Source organism: Salarias fasciatus, chromosome 6 (genome assembly GCF_902148845.1).
Source record: "Salarias fasciatus chromosome 6, fSalaFa1.1, whole genome shotgun sequence".
In the NCBI taxonomy this organism is placed as follows: domain Eukaryota; kingdom Metazoa; phylum Chordata; class Actinopteri; order Blenniiformes; family Blenniidae; genus Salarias; species Salarias fasciatus.
The window spans coordinates 31,001,927-31,023,087 of NC_043750.1; the positions used below are offsets into that span (position 1 = coordinate 31,001,927).

Here is a 21,161-nt window from a genome sequence, read left to right on the forward strand (position 1 = left end):
CACTGACTTTGGAGTCTAGGAGCTGAGGGTCCACATCAAACACCTTCAAAGAACAGCAGATGTCATCACATATCAGGCGCGTAGGACTGAAACGAAGACGACAGCAGCTCCGATCTGTCTGATTCTCCCGAGAGTGACGGGTCTGATTTCCCGCATCATCATCATCGAAACGCCGTCTGACGAGTTCTTGTTCACCACGCAGCCGCGATGGGTGGTTCTGTAAGCCGTCACTTAGCGTTAGCAGCTAACCCGGAGAGTGGTGGTTCATGCATCGGGGGAACGAAGCCCTGTAATTGTGCTAATTGATTACTCATAGAGGCTTTAAATGAAGCGGACAGAGCAGGAGAGAGGCGGGAGGGCGAGCTTCAGCTCCTTCAGATCAACCATTAGACAACTCTCCACTGTGAAGTGTGCGGTACAGGTATTCCTGTTTAGCTGACAAAGCGTACCATCAGCGGCATTGGCAGGTTTGATTGGGTCTTTTTTTAAATTTAGTTTGCATCATTTATTTCAGTTTGAATCACTTTTGGTTTCTTTTTAAAGCATCACGTGGCAATTTTATGTATCATGAACACTATAATCAGATAATGTAATTTAAATAATATGATGATAATGATATGATTTCAGTAAGTCCTGTGGTCAAGTATGTTCCGTCTTAAAAAAACGAAAAGGCAGCCCTGAAAGTTGGCTGCTGACTTGAATAGTTTGGGTGGCTAACAAACACTACGAATCGAATCGAGTGGAGTTCTCCGGGAAACTTGAAAACTCACTGATGCTCAGGGAGAACATGCAAACAGGAAGGCCCAGCCAGGACACTGTAGTAAACACTACTCAACCGTGCCACGAAACACCGTCACCACAGTGAAATGATGTTCCTGTCCCACCTGTCACTTCCATCATCAAGTTTGATTATGACACAAGCCAGACGTCCTGGTCGGACCGACGGGGACGCAGGATGAAGACACGTCTCGCGGGACGATCGCGGCGGAGAGCGAGGGAGAAGAGAGAGGTGAGGTGAAGCCTCCGAGGGGAGGGAGGGACCCGGGGTCTGTTCCTCTGACAACGCTTCCATTCATGTTGAAAGGAGCTGGCGGAGAAGCCGTAAATCATCTCGCCGTCTTTCTGTGTGTCAGCTACTCAAATACACTCTGAACTGATTCCTTGAAAAGAAAAAAAAAAAAAGTCTTTTATCAGCTTTAATTCTGCTCTGACGGTTTGTGTTCCTCCTTTCTCTCGCTCGCCTATCAAAGAGCTGTCGTTTCAAACCCGAACTGGCTCGTGTGCCACTTTTTCTTCTTCGTCTCCTTTTTGTTCATCAAAGCCGGCTGAGAAGGAGGTTTTACCTCGGCGCGTTCGCCCGTCGTTGGCTTGTGAGAACAGAAAGAGGAGGGAAAGGTTTACTGAGCGTTCGTAAAAAGCGAGCGTCTGTTTGTGACCTCGCCAGCTGCTGCTCGCTAATCTTGGTGCACCTGCGATTTTTTAGCCCGCCTTTTGTCCTATTGGTTCCTTTTCAAATCCAACGCTGCCAGATGCTCTTTCCCATTGGCCAAGGCCAGAATTCAACATGTCTGTGTGTGTTTTAATGTTATCGGATTAAAGTAAGGTTCTAGTATTTAAAAACAGCTTTATTATCACATCTTTGACAGGAAGAATAAATAACGATCACATTCCATGTTTTTTTCCATCTTTTCCTGATGATAAAAAGCATGCCGATTTTCAATTTCTACCCTTGTAAATCCAGTGGTCATCTGGAAAATGAGGACACTGTGCTTTAAGATTAAGTAGACATTATTAGATATTAGATATTAGATATTAGATTAAGACAGTATAAACAGGTAAGGAAGTTAAACTTGTTTAATTGCCAATCGCATTATTAATGTCACTCATATTGCGCACGTCTTGCCCTGAAGGAAAAAATGTAAAGCTTGACATTAGCAACATGTCGCCATAAAGGTCCAACACACCTGTCACCTCTCCAGTGGACTGATATCCTGAGTCAAGTCATTTTTTCTTTTTTTTTTTTTTTGGCTGAACCTCGCTTCAGGTCTTTTTCAAACCCTCTACTGGCAGATGTTCTTTCCCATTGGCCAAGGCCAGGACTCAGCACTTTGAAAACTGTGTGTGTGTGTGTGTGTGTGTGTGTGTGTGTGTGTGTGTGTGTGTGTGTGTGTTTTAATGGGCCATTGGAAGAGGCAGCTGCTGACATTGACTGCAGAAAAATGGCTGCATCACCTGATTCTTCACTTTGGACTGATTTGCTAACCAAACGCAGCACCTGTCGGATGAACCGTTAAGTATTTCTATGGGTCAGATCTGTCCGTTGGACCTTTTCTTTTGGCTTTTTCAATCTTTTTTTTTTTTTATAACTCAAACCCATTTGGCTCACCTTCTTTCAGTTCCTCCTCAGAGCGTTTTTTGATTAACATAATTAGGCACCTGTTGGGCTAATCCATCGCAAATACATGGACAAGAGAGACGGGTGAGGACGGGGGAGGAACAGCAGTGTCTCTATTTTGGCCCACACAGGCTTTGGCTCGCGCTGTAAATGTTTTTGATTGGGGAATAGCCGCAAAGCAGGTTAGCTAATGCCATGCATGGGTGGGGGGGAGGCTGGCTTAGTGGCTTTGCTATCCCGAGCAGAAGAAACGTGCCAGGAGTTTGAACCGGTGCTGGAGAGGGAGAGGGAGAGGAGGGGAGGAGGTGGCGGATTTGCTCTCCCTCACGCACACAATCTATCTCACTGGGCTTATCTTTATCCACAAGTCTGTGGAGGGTTTCATCTGATGTCAGCGAAGGTGAAGAGAGCCAGAACTGGAAGGAGAAAGTGAAGCGGAGGTGATCTTAGAAAGAGGGGAAGAGGAGAGAGGAGGAGAGAGGAGCGTCTGCCTGTGTGGTGGGAATTGGGATCAGCTGAAAAGGCAGATGGATATCCGAGGGTTTTCGCTTTTGCTGTGCACAGATAAGAACAGCAAGTCGGGGGGACTACACGGGGTCTTTCAGGGAGAAATGGAAGCAGTGTGTAGCTCAGCGGTGACTGACCCGGGATTAAGAACCGCCGGCCGAGCGAGCCAGCAGATACACAACAAACTGAAGGAGGCGGCGAGCCAGAGAGGGGCGGTGGGGGTGAGGGATGGACTCCGAGAGGGGGGTCTTTGTGTGAGATGTTTGGGATGTTCTTTATTTCCTGGCACCGGCCCAATCCCTGCGTCTCTGACCGGGCGGGGCGGCTTTGAACCCGGGGCTTTTGGAAAGAGCAGCATGCTCCCAGGGCGACACATGGCCTGAACAAAGAGCCAGGCACAACGCCCGGTAAGTCACAAAAAGCCCCGTCCCTGAGGTCATCGGCGGGAATCAGCATGTGCCGCCCGCTCTCTGCCAATCAGCACGCCGGGACCTCGGCGTTAATAACCTCCATCATAAGGTTCTTATATTAAAGCCCCCTTGTTTTATGTCTGCGCTCCAGCGTGGAGGCAGACTAATCATTTATTACCGAGAGCTCACTGACACCTTCACAACACGCACAGTCTCCCAGCATGCAACGCTCTATGTATGGCCCCAATTCTAGAAGAACTGTTAAATAAAAACTCAGTCTGTCAGTCAATCAGCCAGAACTTTTAAATTAGATAATCGCAAAATTCTACAGTAAATGAAACAGTGCCTGTGGAAGGCCTGAACAATAAGCCTTTGTGGGTAAAGGGCAGAGCAGTTTGTCTCTGAGGTTAGTTTGACATCATTTACTCAGGGATGCTGTGTTCCATGTCGGTGTAAATAGTTGCATCCTTCTTCATGGTATATCCTACTGTGAGCAGCAGTCTGTGTTCGGATGTTTTGTTGTACATCACTGCGGGTGACGATTCGTCATCTGAGCTCAGGAAAGACAGCCCGAGTCGAGGCACAAACAGGAAACGGCCCATAAATCTGCGTAGTGTTAACGTTAGCTTTTAGCTCCCCATCGGTGAAGGTTATCAGTGGAATTCCTCTAAGTTTGAGTGAACTCATGCAGGGTACAGTTGAAACCGATCCTATAAGTCAAGTGAGGTTTGTTCATTGAGCTCTCTCAGCAGCAGCCATCACAAATGAGAAGCAGCCAAGGAACACAACACAGACAAATCCGCTGTGCTTGACATACGCAGCCGGTTAAATCTGATGAGAAGTGTAGAAAAAGCGTCTTTACAGCCTCTGTCCTGCTGCCTGTGTTGTTACTGGACGGCCTGAGTGAAGCTTCTGGATCTATGTGTTGTTAATAACTGAGAGGCTGAATTCTGCCAATAAACACAACGGAGCCAGGAAGTCGAAGGAATCCAGTTGAAACGATGATGATCACTTGAAAGAAAAGGGTTTGAACCAGAGGTGAAGGACACCCCTCACTCTGTAGAGTGGAAGGAACAAATCCACAATTACAAACACTTTCCGTGCTCTTTTAATACACTGATGTTTCATGATGAAGTGTCACAAACATTTTGTTTCTCTCCTGTAGTCTGTGCTCTCCCCCTCCTTCCGTCTCGTTCTCTGGAAGTTCCTGACCTTTACTTCCTCCCTCCATCAGTAGTGAGCAGATTAGCTCGCTGGAAGCTTTCCATCTGATGCTCGTTTGCTACTCTCTCTCCCTCTCTCTCTCCTCTCCCGCTCTCTTTTCTTCCCTCTCAACCGTTGACTCTTCTTCCTCTTGGGGATTGTTTGCATTGCCATGAGATGACTATGTTGTAAATGGCTGTCTGCAAATAAAAAAAGACACCACAGCAGCGCAGGACAGAAATTTGAGCACTTCAACAAGACCGTGTTTTTTGTTGTTGTTTTTTTTTGGAAAAAAACTTTGCTTTCCAGGAACAGCTAATGCCACATTGACATGCCAAGCAGCACCGCAGCGGTTTGGTCATTAGTATGTTAATCTACAGCTGCTTCTGCTTCAGTCCCAGTGTTTTGGAAAGGGAATGCTTAATGTGCTTGTTGGAGGGCGTATGTATAAAACATTAAAGTGTCTGTCCTTCTCTACCTACACCTCCTCTTAGGACGGAGCGTTGTTTAAGTGACAGCGAGTTCCAGAAATCAGCTTTATGCTGCCAGACGAACCCCGCATTTTGTTTTGACACCTTGAAAAATGGCATTACATCCCTGCTTCCGGCAGCTGCAGAACCAGCAGAGGGAAACGTCCGGGCTGCAGGAGCTACTCGCTCGGAACCGGCCGCCCAGCTCCTGAGCTTTCCGGCATCCTCCACGTCAGCCGCGGCGTGGCCGACACGTAGCGGAGGGTTCAGACAGGACGACCCCGCTCGGCGAGCTGTCAGGAGACAAACCGGCTGCTCTGGCAAGACGTAAACAAAGAGTCACACCTTCATCCATCAAACCATCACACATCGTTTCAGTCTCGGTGAGGCTCTCCGGTTTCCAGGACCAGGTTTCCTCTCACCTCGCTTACACCTATCATCTTTAGAGAGAAAACACACACTCCTCTCAGACCTGCTGATTGTTTCTGACACATAAACAAAGCACAGGGGGCGCCGAGTCAGCGTAATCACACTGCTTTTGGCAGAAACCAGCTACGATGACTCAAAAGTGCTGTCACACTCTTTCAGTCTCTCTGAGCTGAACGTTAGCATTTAACCAGAGGGGTTTAAACAGTTACTATTTCAATACACCTCTGTTTACTTGAGAAGAAGCACAAGTTCTTTTCTCCAATAACTTTTTTCCACGTTACTATCGCCATTAATCTAGAAATGCTGACAGAGAGACAGATAAGAGTGGTGTGTGTATGTCAATCCACTGTTTCTTTAAAAAGGTCATTCCTAGCTCTAATGGAGGGTTAATTTTCAGAGGCAGGAGGTAGGAGCTCCAGCTCCATCACGTCGTCACTTCTGTTTTTTTTCATCACTTTAATTGTCCTCAGACTGACAGCAGACATTTTCTCCTGACGGCTCAATGACACGTCCTCCGGTCGAGACCTGCAGAGGAACTCGATCCATCGCCTGGGGACGATTCCTCCACTGCAGGGCCCCTCTTCATTAAAGCGCCTCCGTGACTGACTGGTACAGTTTGAGCTTCACAGCAGTCACAGTTACTGCAGAGGAAGTCCTGCCGCATGCATGCGTTCATACGAGGCTGACAGGACCACACCGAGGCCAGGACATGAGTGCAAATAAATCAAACACCCTCTGGAGCAGGCCGGGTTTGGGCCTGTAGGGAACAGAACATTCTGGTAAACCTCCACTGTATTATCGGTCAATCACCTACAGTCTGAGGCAGCTGGAATTGCCCAATCTGACACCTTCGACTGCAGCACAACCTTCAAAAACACAATCTGTTGATGGTAGCTTACGTGCTTCATTGTGTTTCACTTCAAAATGGAAAGCTTTAAGCTTTCAGTGTGTACACTGTACTCAATGTGACACAAATGACGGACGCTACGTTCCACTTTAAAGGTTAGTGGAACAATTTATTCATAATGAAGAGTGAAGGAAGTCATGCTGAAAGCTAATCTATGCTAGCCAAAGTTAGCATGAACCTCGTAAAGGTTTGTTGTGTAAGTCAGTTTTAGTTCAGTTCAGTGAAAACAGGGAGGAAGTGAAGCTTACGGAAGGTTTGGTCATGCTGTGAGAGGAGGAAGTGAAACTGAGATTTGTGTGTCTGTTTTTTTCGAATCAAAGTGTATCAATAATGCTGACCAGCAGCTTTAATGACTCTTATTATTGAAGGAGTTTGTGTTTGCGGTCTTGTTTTCCACTGACTGATCTTATCTTGTGAAGTTTTCGACGTTCCCTGAAAGCTGCCACATGTTAGGATTACAAAGGGATTTCTGTGCTTCTCAACTGTCTTCCAGCCCATATTGAGTGACCTGAAGCTGTTTACAGGCCACGCTCACAGATAAAAATCACTCCATTGATTTTGCGACCTTGTGGTTCACACCTGGTGCACCTCCAGACGAGGAGGCGTCCTGATCAGACGCCTGAGCCGCCTCCGCTGGCTCCTGTCAACAGGCAGGACAGAGATAAGGATACAGCGACAACAGATGATGTTTTGGTCATAAATACAGCAAGAGTGAAGCACAAGTGGGACAGAGATGTAGATTTAAGATTGACTGTTATTTTAAAAAAGTGATACCTTTTTATGGTTCACGAGATAACTCGTATTTTTGATCATTTACAACATAAATCACCACAGCTGTCTCATTTTTTTGGCCGCACTAAGAGGGATATAACATTTTAATGTAGACACCAGCGCTATAAGAACTTTTATTCATGTATTTATTCATAGAATACAAAGAATCAGTGTTGAGTTCTCTCAGCTTGACAGGTGGGCGGGATGGAGGGAGGAGATAAAACCCTGAATTACCGTCCATTGCACTGACAGATGTGTGAAAGTAATAAATCAGCCCCGCCCCCCTCGTTTTCCTGCCACTGATGATGTTTCCTCCCAGAGAGGTTTCAGTCGCGCGATGCTCCGACTCCTGTTTCTGACTTTCGACATCAAAGGAGCTTCAAATGTGGCCCGAGGCAGCCCTCCACCGTGCCGCCCCTGACCCCAGAACAGCCCGAAGACGCTGAACAGGCGATCAATCACAAGCTGCAGCACATGCGATTGACTGAGCAGGACATGTGACCAGGAGGAGCAAAATCCAGAGGCCATGATCAATAAGTTTGGATTACCAGTGGATGAAAACAACAATGACACTTTGACGTCAAAAACAAAAAACATTACAATCTGACAGATTAAACTGTAACTGACAATAATCTATAGGAGGAATTGGTCGAAAGGCTTTGTGAAACATCAGATTTAAGCTAGCAAAGAATAACAACAAAAAATATGAAGAATTACACTGAGTCTTGTAAAAAAAACAAGTATTGCTACTTTCCTCCAACATGAATGCTCAACATAGTTTAAGTTCTCAATGATGATGGTACCCGACAAAAATAAACTGCAAAAAAACTGTTTTCATCTGAGAAATTTGTCAAAAGGCTTTGTGCAACAATAACCATCAGCTGCCAGCGATCAGTGACCAAAACAAAAGAGTTATCTTGATTTTATGTAAGTGAGCACAAAAAGATTCTGCTACTTGTGTCCTCATGAAGCCCTGATTCAATCGTCATAAGGTCCTTGCGATATATTTTACCTCAAACGCATGTGTTGTCAACAAAATAGTAAAAACACGAAAAAAAAATGTAACAAAATATGACAAACACAGGCATGAATCAGACTTAAGTGACTCTGGAGGTAAGAGCACAGGCCTGGAGCGCCGACATTATTCTGTACAAAGTGATTTCAACACATCTTTAAACATGTCAAGAAAGGCTAAAGATTACAAGTACAGCATGCCTGGCAGCTCATTCCTAGCAAGCTATGCATGATGGGAGACGGCAGATTTACTCGGCTGTGCTCGGGTGGTCGGGAGCCGAAGGAGGATTTTCTCTGGTGATCCAGTGCCGTCGCTACAGGAGCAATATGTCATCTGAGTCTACATCTGCTGGGCGATAAAGCGGAACACGTGGGGCTTCTCCAAGGCTCAATGATGTGTGCCGACTTAAGCGTTGTTTAAAGCTGTTCTCCGGTTACACGTCAGAATCAGAAGACGGCACGGGACTGTTCAGCTCAGAGGAACTGCAACCGGCAGGATGTGAATGTGAAACAATCCTTACTTCATCTGACTCAAGGAAAATCAGACAATTGATTGATAATTGGTTTCTGGATCTGCCTCTTCTTCTTTTCCTGGACTCAATACAGGAAAATGTGTTGTGGCTCAATGCACCATCTGGTGGTACAAACTGGTATTAGCGTGCTGACTGCGCTGTCGCTACCAGATGAATTTTTTAGCTTAAGTTGATTTACACACCGACAACCCTGTAACCATAACCCACGCTAAAATTAAAATTTAATGCCAGATACTATATACTTAGATGCTTTCATCATAAATCACAGTTTGCATGGTTCACAGGTTAAAAATGTTTAAATATGAGTCAGAAACATCAGCAAATTGAGTTTTTTCTCTTAACAACTTTTCTCCATTCGCTGTTCATCTTTCAGGCTTTACATTTTTTAATATAAATCAAGTTCCACGTTAATTTCTAATTCTGCTAACAAAGACAAAGGGATTAAATGAGGTTTCTGAGGTGGAAAGACTGTCAGCTCCTGTGAACAGACCTGCCTCGCACTTGTCTCAGCATCCGTCCTGATCCGGCGCGGCGGTGGCGTTGGATGAATACACTCATCCACAGTGACAGACGGCAGAGCTATTAAATTAAACGGGTGACGGAAATCACTGTCCTCCGCTCAATGGAGTCTCCACCGGAGGCCCCATGCTAATTCACAATATGAAAAGACTACAGCAGCAAATGTCTCGGAGCCACGAAGCTAATCCACCATAGAATTTTAATTCAATCTTTATGTAGCGAGGATTATAGTATTTCCACGGCGGCACAATGAGTAATGTCAGTGGCTGCTGGAAAACACTTGAATGGAGGGAGCATAAATGTTATTGATCCTGGAGGGGAACAGAGGAGCAGTCACAATGTGATCAAGCATCTAAATTAGAGGGACGAGAAAAAAAAAAAGGAGGCCTCAAGATAAAATGACTGCAATTCTAACAATTTCTTCTGAGGCAGGAATTCAAGCAGTGGGAGATTTAGAAGGGATGAAATGGTGCTTTTTGCAGCTTTTATTGCTTAGATGTGTTGCCTCCGTGCAGATCGGCCGCGTTGAGGAAAGGAGATAGAGGAGGAGGAAAATCAAGTGCTCCTCAAATGCCACATGAAATAGGAAGTGAAAGCCAGGAGAGAGGTCTCAGATGGGGAAGCCGAGGGGCGCATCTGAGGAGAGGCAAAGCAGAAACGTGACACAAAAGAGCCCAGCGATGCGTTTCCACGCAGACCTTCGGTCGCGTTCCACCCCTGTGAACAGGGCCCTGTTTGTGGGGGGCAGATGTCACTCGATGCCCCCCACCCCCCCTCCTTCTACAGACAGCCCGGCTTTTAGCATGACCGAGAGGAGAAGAGTGAAAACGACCAAAACTGTACCGAAGAGGAGCTCACATCTTCGACGAGAACGACGCTCGCGGCAGTTTCAGAGAGGTCAGAAAACATGAGACGCTTCTATCAACTCGAAGCTTCGGGGCACTTCAGCTCACGCGGCAGAAGAAGGAGTTTTGTAAAATGATTTTCTTGTATCAAAGAAGGAAAAAAAAACACTGGGTGAAAACAATTCAAGAATTTGCATCTAACGATTTGAGTTATTTGTAGTCTATTGGATCTTTTTGAATAAAAACTCAATGCAAAAAATTCAAGAAATCCATTTTTGAATGTTCTATTATACAATTTCCAAATATTTTCAGTGACTCTCACTTCATTGACACCGTATTCAGAACAGTCACTCAAGATGCGTCACGATTGCATGAATCTTAAGATTAAGATTCGTCTCAGGATCACGCCACATTTGTGGGAGATTTTAGTGCAACACTCGAGATTCATGAGACACAAAGACTCGTTTCTCATACTTTCTCATTTCTAGGAAAAAAAAAAAAAGCAAAGTACCTGTGGAAACATGCAAGACCCCCCACAAAAAACATTCTATCTCAGATTTGAGTTCGCTACATTCTCGCTATGACGTAAGAACACGAGTATTATGAAGAAAAGAGTTATCAAACTTTTAGATGACATAAATTGAAATGACATGTTTTCAAGGTTCAAAAACTGAGATGAAGATTCTTTTATAGAGTTGTATGTTTTTTTACTACCACTGTACAGCTTTGTTGCTGGATGTTTGAGTGACTTTCTGCAGAAAAAAAAGTTTTTCTTTATCTGCTAACGTGATTTACAGTGACAGACGTTGAGGAAGGCAGTAGTACTTTTGAGTTATGAACCCGGCATGTCGCTCGTCATCAGCTGAGACGCACTAAAACACAGACTACAAAGAGTGTGGATTTCCTCATGCCCAAGACACGAACTATCCACCCCCTGCAGCCAGAGATACCAGTGTCAATCAACACGGTGCACGATTACAATCAAATGTGCGATCTTTCAGACATGTGACCCTTCCTCCCACTCTATTTTTACAGCAGCCGAGGGAGATGACAGCACTGAATCTCCAGGGAAAAGAAGAATGTGGACGCATTCTCTCACATGAAAGCCGCGGCTACGCTATCCTGCAGTATGTCCGCGCGGTATGTACGCTAAGCTAGCTGAGCATTCCTCCTGTAATGCGCCACGTTTTTTCCCCTCCCGCTGCTTTCGTGTAAACACGGCAGGCCGAATAATGGTCAGATAAAGATAGAGCTTCTCTACTTATTGTTCCACTGCCGCTTCGTGGAAGGCTTTACTGTGCAGACTGGGAATGGATCTGTTCACTACATAGAAGGGAGGAAAAAAAAATGCATTGTCGAGCAGGAATGTGGAAAGTGAAAGAAAAAGAGAGAGGTCATCTAAAAACACCTGAAGACCTCATGACTTTAAAAAGACCCATTAAAGACAAAAGAGAGGAAAGAGGATAAATAATTAATGTTTTCAACCACTCTAGTAAAAATGGTACCAGACATTTAAATGTAAGACCATGGGTGGCCGCCTCATGGTGAGGAATACTGGGTTTGATTCCAGGCTCGGGTGTCTTTTTTAAAAGGAGTTTGCATGTTCTCACAGGTTCCTGGCTGTGTGTGTGTGTGTGTGTGTGTGTGTGTGTGTGTGTGTGGGTGTATGTGTGTTTCTAAATCTCTCTTTGAGTTTTTGTTGTCGCTTGCACACCAACTTCTAATGTGGCTCAGTGACGAGTACAGTGCCAAGCTTGGCTAAAGAAAGTGGACAAACCTGCTAAACGGGGAGCTGGAGTCTGCTCCTGACCTCATGTCAACCTTTCATCGACTTAAATACACTGTTTACTAAAGGGCATGACAGCTGATTCAGGTTCATGCGCCATGTTTACCGAGTATGACGAGTTCAGGACACCAAATTGTCTCGATAACCAGCAAGGCCTCAGGATGGACAAAGAAATAATTCATGTTTTGGTTTACAACCAGCAGCTGCAAAGAAGAACTTGTTCCAAAAGCACATTAAAAACATGTCCTTGGGTAAAACTCATTTCTGTGCATGCAACACTGGCAATTTGCATGAAATTAATGGAGCTCACAAAAAACGAGTGGACAAGTACATCAACAGCCAACCTCCGTCGCAACTTGTGATGATTTTTGGATAAAGACTTCAAGTGTCCGTTTAAGAGATGCACATAATCCTGATATACACCACTTCTATGAATGCTTCCTATTAATCTGTATGGTCTCTGTGACACCCCCCCCACCCACCCCTCCAGGGCGGTTGATAATTCTGCTTGGCCCCGTGTGCTTCTGCAGCTTTCTTACCTAACAGCTGCACTCCGCGGGTCAGACCGTAAACATCAATGAGAGCCCAGAGGGGCTCAGCTGTGCGCACGCCGCTGAAGAACAGCATGGGGCTGGACTCGTTGATGCGGTAGAAGACTCTGCCTTTCTTGTCCACCCAGAAGGCAATGACGTTGCCCTCGTTGGCGAACTCCTCGGGCAGCGCCTTGGCCCAGAAGCCGCTCTGGGACACCAGGTCGGGGCAGGCGTACTTAGGCAGGTTGTCTGGGTTTATCCTGGAGGGGTCTTTGGACGTGAAGCCCAGACGCAGAGCCCCGCTCCAGCAGCACTGCTTCTTAGTGATCTGCAGATATTGAAGGCAAAATGTTGTTTGATTAGGATGATCTCAGACAATATTTACCATCAGCCATTGGAAAAAAAAACTAGCTACTTTTTTTCTCCTCCCACCAAATAGCTTACAGTTTTATTGTCCAGCCACTGATTTTTCAGTTACAATTTCAGCTGTTTTAGATATCTGCTGAATACTCTTCACATCTGAAACAGTCAGGTAAGAAAGCACCATTGGCAGAGCTCACAAACGAATTTGACAAAAAGTTGTATCAGAGGCCATGTTAATATGAAAACGCTCTAATGGAAAGTGCACATTTTCACATTTTGATGGAAACATTATGAAACACATCACTGTGTACTGGGTAGTTTGCAAATCAGGCCAATACCTGGGACTGTTTTTTCAAATGCAACCACACAGACACACAGAGAAGAGTCTGTTGTGAAAATGCCAGCTCTGTTGTTCTTCGGAGTATAGATACACTCAGTGTCTGTAATGTCTCCATATATGCAGATGATTGTGTAATAAATGGTAGGAAATGAAAAGTGAGCTGCACAGACAGCATGAATCTTCCACTATTATTGTTCACTACTCACACCTTTGCAGAAAAACTATGATATATGGCTGTAGTAGCTTATATGCGGGGATGCACATTTCAGAAAGGTTATCTCTGTTTCATTTCAGCGTTTTCCAGTATACTTGCCATGTGAACTAACAGCTGAAACAAATCGAAAGTTTGCCATTTTTACTTGAAAGCATTGTTGTGCAAATACTTGCTTACAGTGATCACAGGGTGTCTCAGCCTCTTAGCTGCCTTGAGGTTGTTAAAACTAAGATTAGCACATGTCAAAGAAAACCAGAATGGGACAGATTCTAAAACAGGCCTGAGAAACTTTACAGAGCTTTTTTTTTTTAAGGCTCTTTCTCCGTTTGTTGATGAGTGTTGTTTGAAGTGTGTAATTGCCTTGAGACTCATGATGAAAATGATCTTTCTGAAAGCTTTGACACGTTTACATCTATAGAAGGAAACTCCACCTAAATGACGCCTCCAGCTTTTGCATGGTAGTGAGAGAGAGTGTGTCCACCAGTGTTTGGCTTCACTGCAATGGTTCAACAAATCAGAGATCTGGTGGGCAGTTTGGAAAAGTAGGTCATTTTTTCTTTATGTTTACACTTTTCCATCACACAAGCTGGACTGGAAGTTCTGCTGAGGCAGTTTTCACACCTATGGACTCACAGTTTTTACCACTGAGGCTAAAAGATTTCCAGGAGCTGTGATACCTTGAGGCGGACTTGCTCGTACAGCACGATGGGCCTGTTGCTGAAGGTGATGGCGTTGCAGAAGCTTGCCTGCCTCTTCACGGTCTTCTGGGCCTGGTCCATGACGATCTGCGAGCCCTTGGCGTTGGGGTGGAAAAGCAGGGGGCTGACAGGGAGGGGCCCGCCCAGGCTGCCACACTGGATGGGCAGGCACCTCTTGGGCTTGTGGTGACATCGGTGGGATGTAGACGGGAACGGGCCACCGAGAGAGTCTGTGTGGAAAAAAGACAGAGGAAAAGAAAGATGGATGGGTATAAGACTGATAATTAGGAGCAGGAGTTGATTTCGTCAATGTAATAGATATCAGGCAGAAAATAACATCAGATATGGCTGTGCTGTTGAGGATTACTGAGCTCTCACATGTGGATCTTTGTTGATTATTTGCGAATGCCAGAGTAATAAACTAATCAGAGATAATCATGTGAGGCGCCAGGGGTGAAAATTAAATCTCTGTGCAGGGCAATACTGCAACAAACCGTATGTCCAAGACAGAAATTGTGCCTCTCACAAAATCAACTGTTCTCAGACAAACCAGACAGTTTGAGATCCAACAGATTTAATTTGATGGGCTGTGTTTACTGTGAGTTGTTCTGTTGGACATCTGTGACCACAAGTTCTCCGGAGACATCTTTCTGTTGGCTGGCAGTAAACTCAACATACCACATGGACATCCTCCTATCCCTGTGAATACTGGCTACCCAGGATATTCCATTGCAACTTATTAACATGGCTAAACAAAACAATGATCAGCCATGACATTAGATCCACCTGCATTACATTACGCATGTCCTCCTTTCTGACTCATCTGGACCTTGATGTGCTGTGGTACCTGCACTGAGAAGGTAGCAGCACAGTCTTTTGAGCCTGGACACTGGAGGCAGAGTCGCTGCTGATTGGACTGGTTTGTCCTGAACATCCTGCCGTCACTCCATTAATATTTGGAGACTCAAAACATCAAACCAAACCTGAAGTCTTTTTTTTGTGTCAGAAACACACCCCGAACCAACCTGAACTCATTTTTACAAGAAGTCCCTAATAATTCCAAGAGTATTCTCAGTCACTTCTCCAGCGAGAGTATTTTTTCCATTAAAGTGTTTACATTCTCTGTAACGTTTCACAGTAGCATCCAAAGCGATGGAAGACCAAGGGTTTGCCAGCAGAACACTGTCCCATAATCCAACCTAGATTGCCCCAAGGAAGCCCAAGAAAACCTGATCCATCACACCAGACCACATTCTGTCACTGATCCATAGTCCAGTTCTGATGCCCACTGACCACTGTTGGTGCACCTTGTAGTGGACAGTATGCTGCAGTGTTATGAACTGTGACAGCTTCCTTTCAGAACAGATGAGCTCCCGAAGCTCAGACTGCTGCAGGAGCTCATCCAGATCACATGGACCACACTTATCTCCCCACCTCCCTCAATGAGGCCATCCAGCACCCTTTCACCAGGTCCCGTCTGACAGATCCAGACCAGTGCAGATTCGGAATACCACCCAAGAGCTGTATGTTTGGACACTTTTCCATTTCGCTGCTTCTAATATCAACTTTTAGGACAAAATGTTCACTTGCTGCCTGATGAATACCAAAGACTAGCAGGGAGCATCACATGGGGATAAACAGTTGTCATAATATTGTGGCTGATGGGTGTTTATGAATTGGACTCTGTGATGTGCTTTCTTCTCAAAAACATAGCACTTCCATGGCCATGAGGGGGATCAGTGGTCATAATGTTGTGGCTGTATAGCTCTCTCTCTCTCTCTCTCTGTGATGTGATCCATGGCTGTTCACCAAGTCTGAAAAGGCTTGACTGTCCATATAATTGAAGATGAAGAGTCTGAAAGGGGTCTGGCCGAGAGCTGCTGAGTGGGGGACCACTGCGGTACTCCAGCTGCTACTAAAAACAACGTGCGCTGGAGAGATTTTCACAGATTTCCAACAGTTGCAGAGAGCCAGATTAAAATGAGAGAGAAGAGCCTTGGCTTCATGAGCCAACCCCACAAACTCCTCAATCTGACACTCAGTGTGTTGCTGCTCCAGGATGTTCAATGATTTCCAGAAGTGTTTGAGCATTCCAGCGTTTTGCGGTGATGGGAGTTTAATCTCTGTCTGATTTCTTCTCATACATCATTTAGCTATTAGCATTTTTGCTGAAGTTTGCCACCTGACATCACATTCAGTGGAGGCAGGCTTGTTCAATCTGAACAAAATGATTCAAAGAAGTAACATCACCAGTCACTGCTGGATGAGACATGCCTGGAAATCTTGACACTTCCTGACTCAAACTTCTGCATATGTCACAGCTGTGGTGGATTATGTGCTCTTCGGGCTACTGTCAAAGAAGAAATTAGTGCATCTCACTGGTCGGTTGGTTTTCAAACCCCAAATGACTTGATGGCTGGAGAGAGATCTTGTGTGTTTCACTTAATAATAATAATAATAATAATACCTTTAATTTGTAATGCACTTTACATATGAATATCTCAAAGTGCAACAATAAAAAAAAACTTGAACAAATCCAGCATAAACATCAGCAAAACTTCGATGTGTAGCTCAAATATCTGTTACAAACGGTTCAACACCAGATGTTTGCTTCTCTGCCACTCGAAAACAATCAGTGAGAATTAAAGTGAGATACGTTCCTGCCTCCTTTACGAAGCTAAATAGTTTTATTTCTTTCTTTGTCGGGTGCTTTTCTACCAAAAAACAAACTAGGAATAGTTCTGGATTTGGATCTCAGTTGACGTTACACAGTGAGTGTTGCATTCTGGAGGACTGGATTCCCGAGATAGACATATCTCCAGTAAAACGGAGCTTGGTGAGATAGTGACCAGTCCCACAACAGTTACAAATACTGCCAATGCTAAAGCTTATAATAGGCTTAGGGGACGAGTCCAGTAATCATTAATAATAATAGTAATCATTAGGAATACAGCTCGGGCTAATGCTAATGCTAGCAGTCAGAGAACGATTCCATCAGGGTGAGTGAGAGGTTAAGAGCATCTTGCAGTTAGACTTAATGGTGTCAAATGCTAGTAACAGTGACATTATGGTGGAAATATTTTGCCTTTTATCAACAGAAGCAATAAAACCTGGACAATCACAACAGACGTGAAGTAAAATCTGCCAGCAGAAGGGGAAAAGTTTCATTCATTTCTATGGCAGGTGTTTTTTAGAAAAGAAAAGAATAAATGTCTGTAGTTGAAAATGACAAAGTGAGACGACGTTTAAAATTCAGTTTCAGGAGGTTTGGACTCGTTTGGAGCCAGCTGTCGTACAGACAGCCTGAAGAGGTGGAGGCGAGCGGCAGCAGATGTCCTGTGGAGACCTGATAAGACCTGGAAAATACAAAGCTTTATGTTGGCTCGCTCTTTGTGTCCCTCTGCGTTGATCAAATAACCAAGCGTTTCCAGTATCACACCCTGTACGCGTGTCTACTCTTCAATCTGGGCCCCATTCGAAGGGGCCTTTTGTCTTAGCAGGGCTGTTGCTGAATGTGGCGCACGTGGTCCAGAGGGCAGATCGAGCTGAAGAGGCGCAGCTGCTGCGGAGGCAAACGGACTATGTGTGAATTCACGTTCCTTAGCAACCTGGTCGTGTCTAAAGGTCCCGATCGGCTCCAGCGTGCAGCCGTCAGCGAGGACACAGCAGATGCCTTTTGTTTATTCAGACACAACAAAATGATATTTATAGCCTCAGATTGGACCTTTTTGACCACTTGTGTGTGCGTGTGTGTGTGTGTGTGTGTGTGTGTGTGTGTGCGTGCGTGCATGCGCATTTCACTCAGTCCATTCAAAGCAAATGTGAAGGATCCATTTACACAGGGTGGGTTTTGTGAGGAGGGGGTTGTTTTTGAAAGGTGGGGGATGTTGGGGCAGAAAGATGGAGGTGAAAATGAGCGTCGCTGTCAGTAATCTGGTTTTTACACTAAAAACACTGCAGTGGTTTCATTTCATCCAGAGCTTTAATCACTATGCAGAGAAAATCAATTCTTTCCCTCCGCTGTGGTGAAAATAGCTCATTTTACCATCTCCATCCACGAACACCACATCTTTAATGAGGTCTGCAGGTCTGTGACTCATTCGGCTCAGTTACTGAGATTCGCTGACATTTAACCCTTTATTGGCACCGTGGCTATTTCTGGTAAAATGCGCGTCTCGCCCTGAGAAGTTAGTGACAGTCACAGAACAGATGCTGCTGTGTGTGCAGTTTGATGAAGAAGAGGAAAAGGCTCTATAATCTGGATGGTAGCACTTCTTTGACAAAAAGAAGTGAGATAAAATACCAACATGCACAAAAATGCAGACATGCTCTTAAACATAATAAATCTAATCACATTGGAGGAAAAGCTTCAGCTAATGCTGAAACCAACAGTTGGCGGTGAAAAAGATGTTTTTGGCTACAAGTAATAATCCCTCGGACACTTTGATCATTAATAGTTTTTAAATAGTTACTGCATTATTGCAAAATATGCTCAGGGTGAAGAGTTTCTGATGTCATTTTGTCAGCAAGTGAGAAAACTGTAATTGTCCTCATATAAATGAGAAGAAAATAACATGTTACATCCACACGGAATAAATACAGTCCTGGACTTCCTGTATTTGTCATCTTTCAGCACTTTAAAACTCATTTCCAGTCGCAGCAGGAAGGTGTTTTCAGCAGAAAGGCTCACTACCTGCCTTCACATCACACAGACAGGCAGCAAATTTAGCTTCCAGCAACAAAACAGTGAACGATTTCCCTCTTGAGTTGATGGACGTTTAAACGTGTTTCCATCACCGTTAATTCCTCTAAAAGCCGGAGATGCCCTGCAGGCCCATGAAGCAGGTAGACCATCTCGTGCTGGTTCTCTTCCTAATGTGAGAAAAAGAATGCTGTGGGATAACTTCCTGCCGCTGACACCTCCGAAGCAGACCTCCTGGTTTCTTCTCTTTCCTTGCTCAGATACACTTTAGCGTCTCATCAGCACCGACACGGCTCCATATGTTGTTTTGCCTCCCGGCTAAAGTCTGTCTGAACATGGCCCTCTGAGTCCGTGTCAGCAAAACGCCGGCTTTCTACAAATTTAGGCTGAAAATTGTCTCTGAGCAGTTCTTGTTTAAGATTCGACGCGTCCCCCGCAGGCCTACAGTTCGAAGTTATCAAAAACACTGAAGCTGCCTCGAGCCTCTTAACTTGTCTCGGTCCCCCCAGAAACACAAATCCTGGAGTATCCTCGTGTCCCTGGATGTGACCCCTCAACGTACACGGCTCCTGTTAACCTCCAGTAAAGTCTGCATTTAGCACACACTGTTTATGCATGCGTTATCTGGGTGAAGGAAGCTTTAACAGTCTTGCAGGATCCACTAAGCCAAAGGTCAGGGATGTTTTATTATGAGCAAACAGGGCGAAACGTCTACAGAGGTCTTTATCCCGCTAATAACCCGCACACGCACGGCAGCGCCCGATCCCTCATCACAATACGCCGGCTTGTGTGCGGCTAATACCTGTCATACCCCAGTGAACATCTCTGTGGAGCAGTAAGCTAATCTCACACCGTCTCATCTGGCTGATGGTGCCGAGCAAGAGGCGGCCTGCGCGTGGGGCAGTGTGTGTGTGTGAGGACTCCAAACTCTATCTTTGTAGGGTCTGGAGACTGGTAGGATACTGCACTTATGAGGGCCGACCTCCGCGGTGGGGCAAAGAATGCAGGGGCCATTCACAATGACATGAATTGAAGGGTTGAGTTGTGGTTTAGGAGGAGATCAGGTTACCCTAAATTCAAAGTGAGGGTTAGTCACTCAGTTGTGATGGCTGAGGTCAATGTGAGGACCAGTACATCATCACAACAGGAAGGAAGACCTCTGACGATAGCAAACTTTAAATAACTTTAATAAAACAAACAAAAAAACAACAGAGGAGTAAAATACAATGTATTTGATTTCCTTTAATATGCCATTTTTCACTTTGTTGTAAAGTTCTGGTATTACTGTTTGAAACATGTATTTTCTCCCAGGACCTTCATACTGTGCCAAATGTTTGCAGCATGTCTCGAAATGCCGGTGATGGAGCTAACTACACTTTCTGGGAGCGTTTGTATTGTTCTGTTCTATTTTTGTATTTATATTTTTTCCTCAGCTGAGAAAACTGGGTCTGGTGGTGATGCTTTAAGTGAAGATGAATATGGAATTCTATCAAAATTATCAAGTTCATTTTCATCCCTCATGAAATTAATTGATTTATCGATGATCATCCCAGGCCTACAGGAAAGCCCCACAAACAAGGTGCTGCCAGTTTGGTGCAGCTGTTCGTGCCAGTGCCTATTTGGTTCCAATCCCGCACTTCCTCAGGACTGGTTGCTTTTTCATTGCCAAGGAGCCAAACACAAAAGCAACACAAAGAACTGGTGCTCAGTCAGGCTCTTCCTGCAAACTACCACTGGAACCAGCTTGGTGGGGAAGGGGTAGGTTTGTTTGACACCTTGAATTTATTTTGTTGTGAGGTCAATAAACTGAGAACATAGTATACTTGTGGGACCAAAATGGAGAACCGTAGACTGGTGAAGGTTTGCATTACATCAATGGGAGGGAACCACTAAGATCTACAGTAGTTTGTGTTTATTTGCCACTTCTGGGTCTCATTCGTCAAACAGATATACCTATTGGGGGTAAAAAATGCAGGACTACACTGTAGTAAGGTTTGGGGGTTGAGAGTTAGGCATTGAGTTAAGAGGGTTAAGGTTTGTGTTAAATGTAATATGACAAGGTCAAACAATGTTCTTCATTTCTCTCTTTCTATGGTTTATAAACTGGAAATAAATAATCTTTTAAGAGTCCATGTAAGCCTTTGAGGCCCACATTACAGGAGCCCACTCAAACTGACCTGTATATGAGGGTTAGATGCAAAAGGTTTCAACTGAACTAAGGTAAACGTTTGGGTCAGGGTGCAAGTTTCAATGGTTAAGGACTGTATAAATGGATTATGCTAAAAACATAAAAAACAACAACAACAACAACAACAAAAAAAGTCTGTGATTTCTTGGGTTTGGGGTACAGTAAGCTTAAAGGCAGTAGGTTTAGTTTTCAGCAAAGTCTTAGTGGCCGATAGACACAAGGAATGAGACTATGTCAAGGAAAAGTCTCCACAATCATGTTTTTCGTTACTGTAATGCACAAAAACTGAAAGAACTTGCGGGACATGGCTTTTCCTGTGAGGTCCAAAAGGCAG

The 21,161-nt window shown here is 44.8% G+C and overlaps 1 protein-coding gene across 1 annotated transcript in view; it reads right to left on the bottom strand.

Annotated features, from left to right (window-relative positions):
• Positions 1–21,161, bottom strand: part of neurl1aa (neuralized E3 ubiquitin protein ligase 1Aa) — a 48,909-nt gene that overhangs the window by 19,098 nt on the left and 8,650 nt on the right. The window contains exons 2-3 of the mRNA XM_030095264.1: positions 13,917–14,167; positions 12,329–12,650 (exon numbers count right to left, since the gene is read on the bottom strand). Of these exons, the coding sequence (XP_029951124.1) occupies positions 12,329–12,650; positions 13,917–14,167 (573 nt within the window). The remainder of the gene's footprint in view (positions 1–12,328; positions 12,651–13,916; positions 14,168–21,161) is intronic.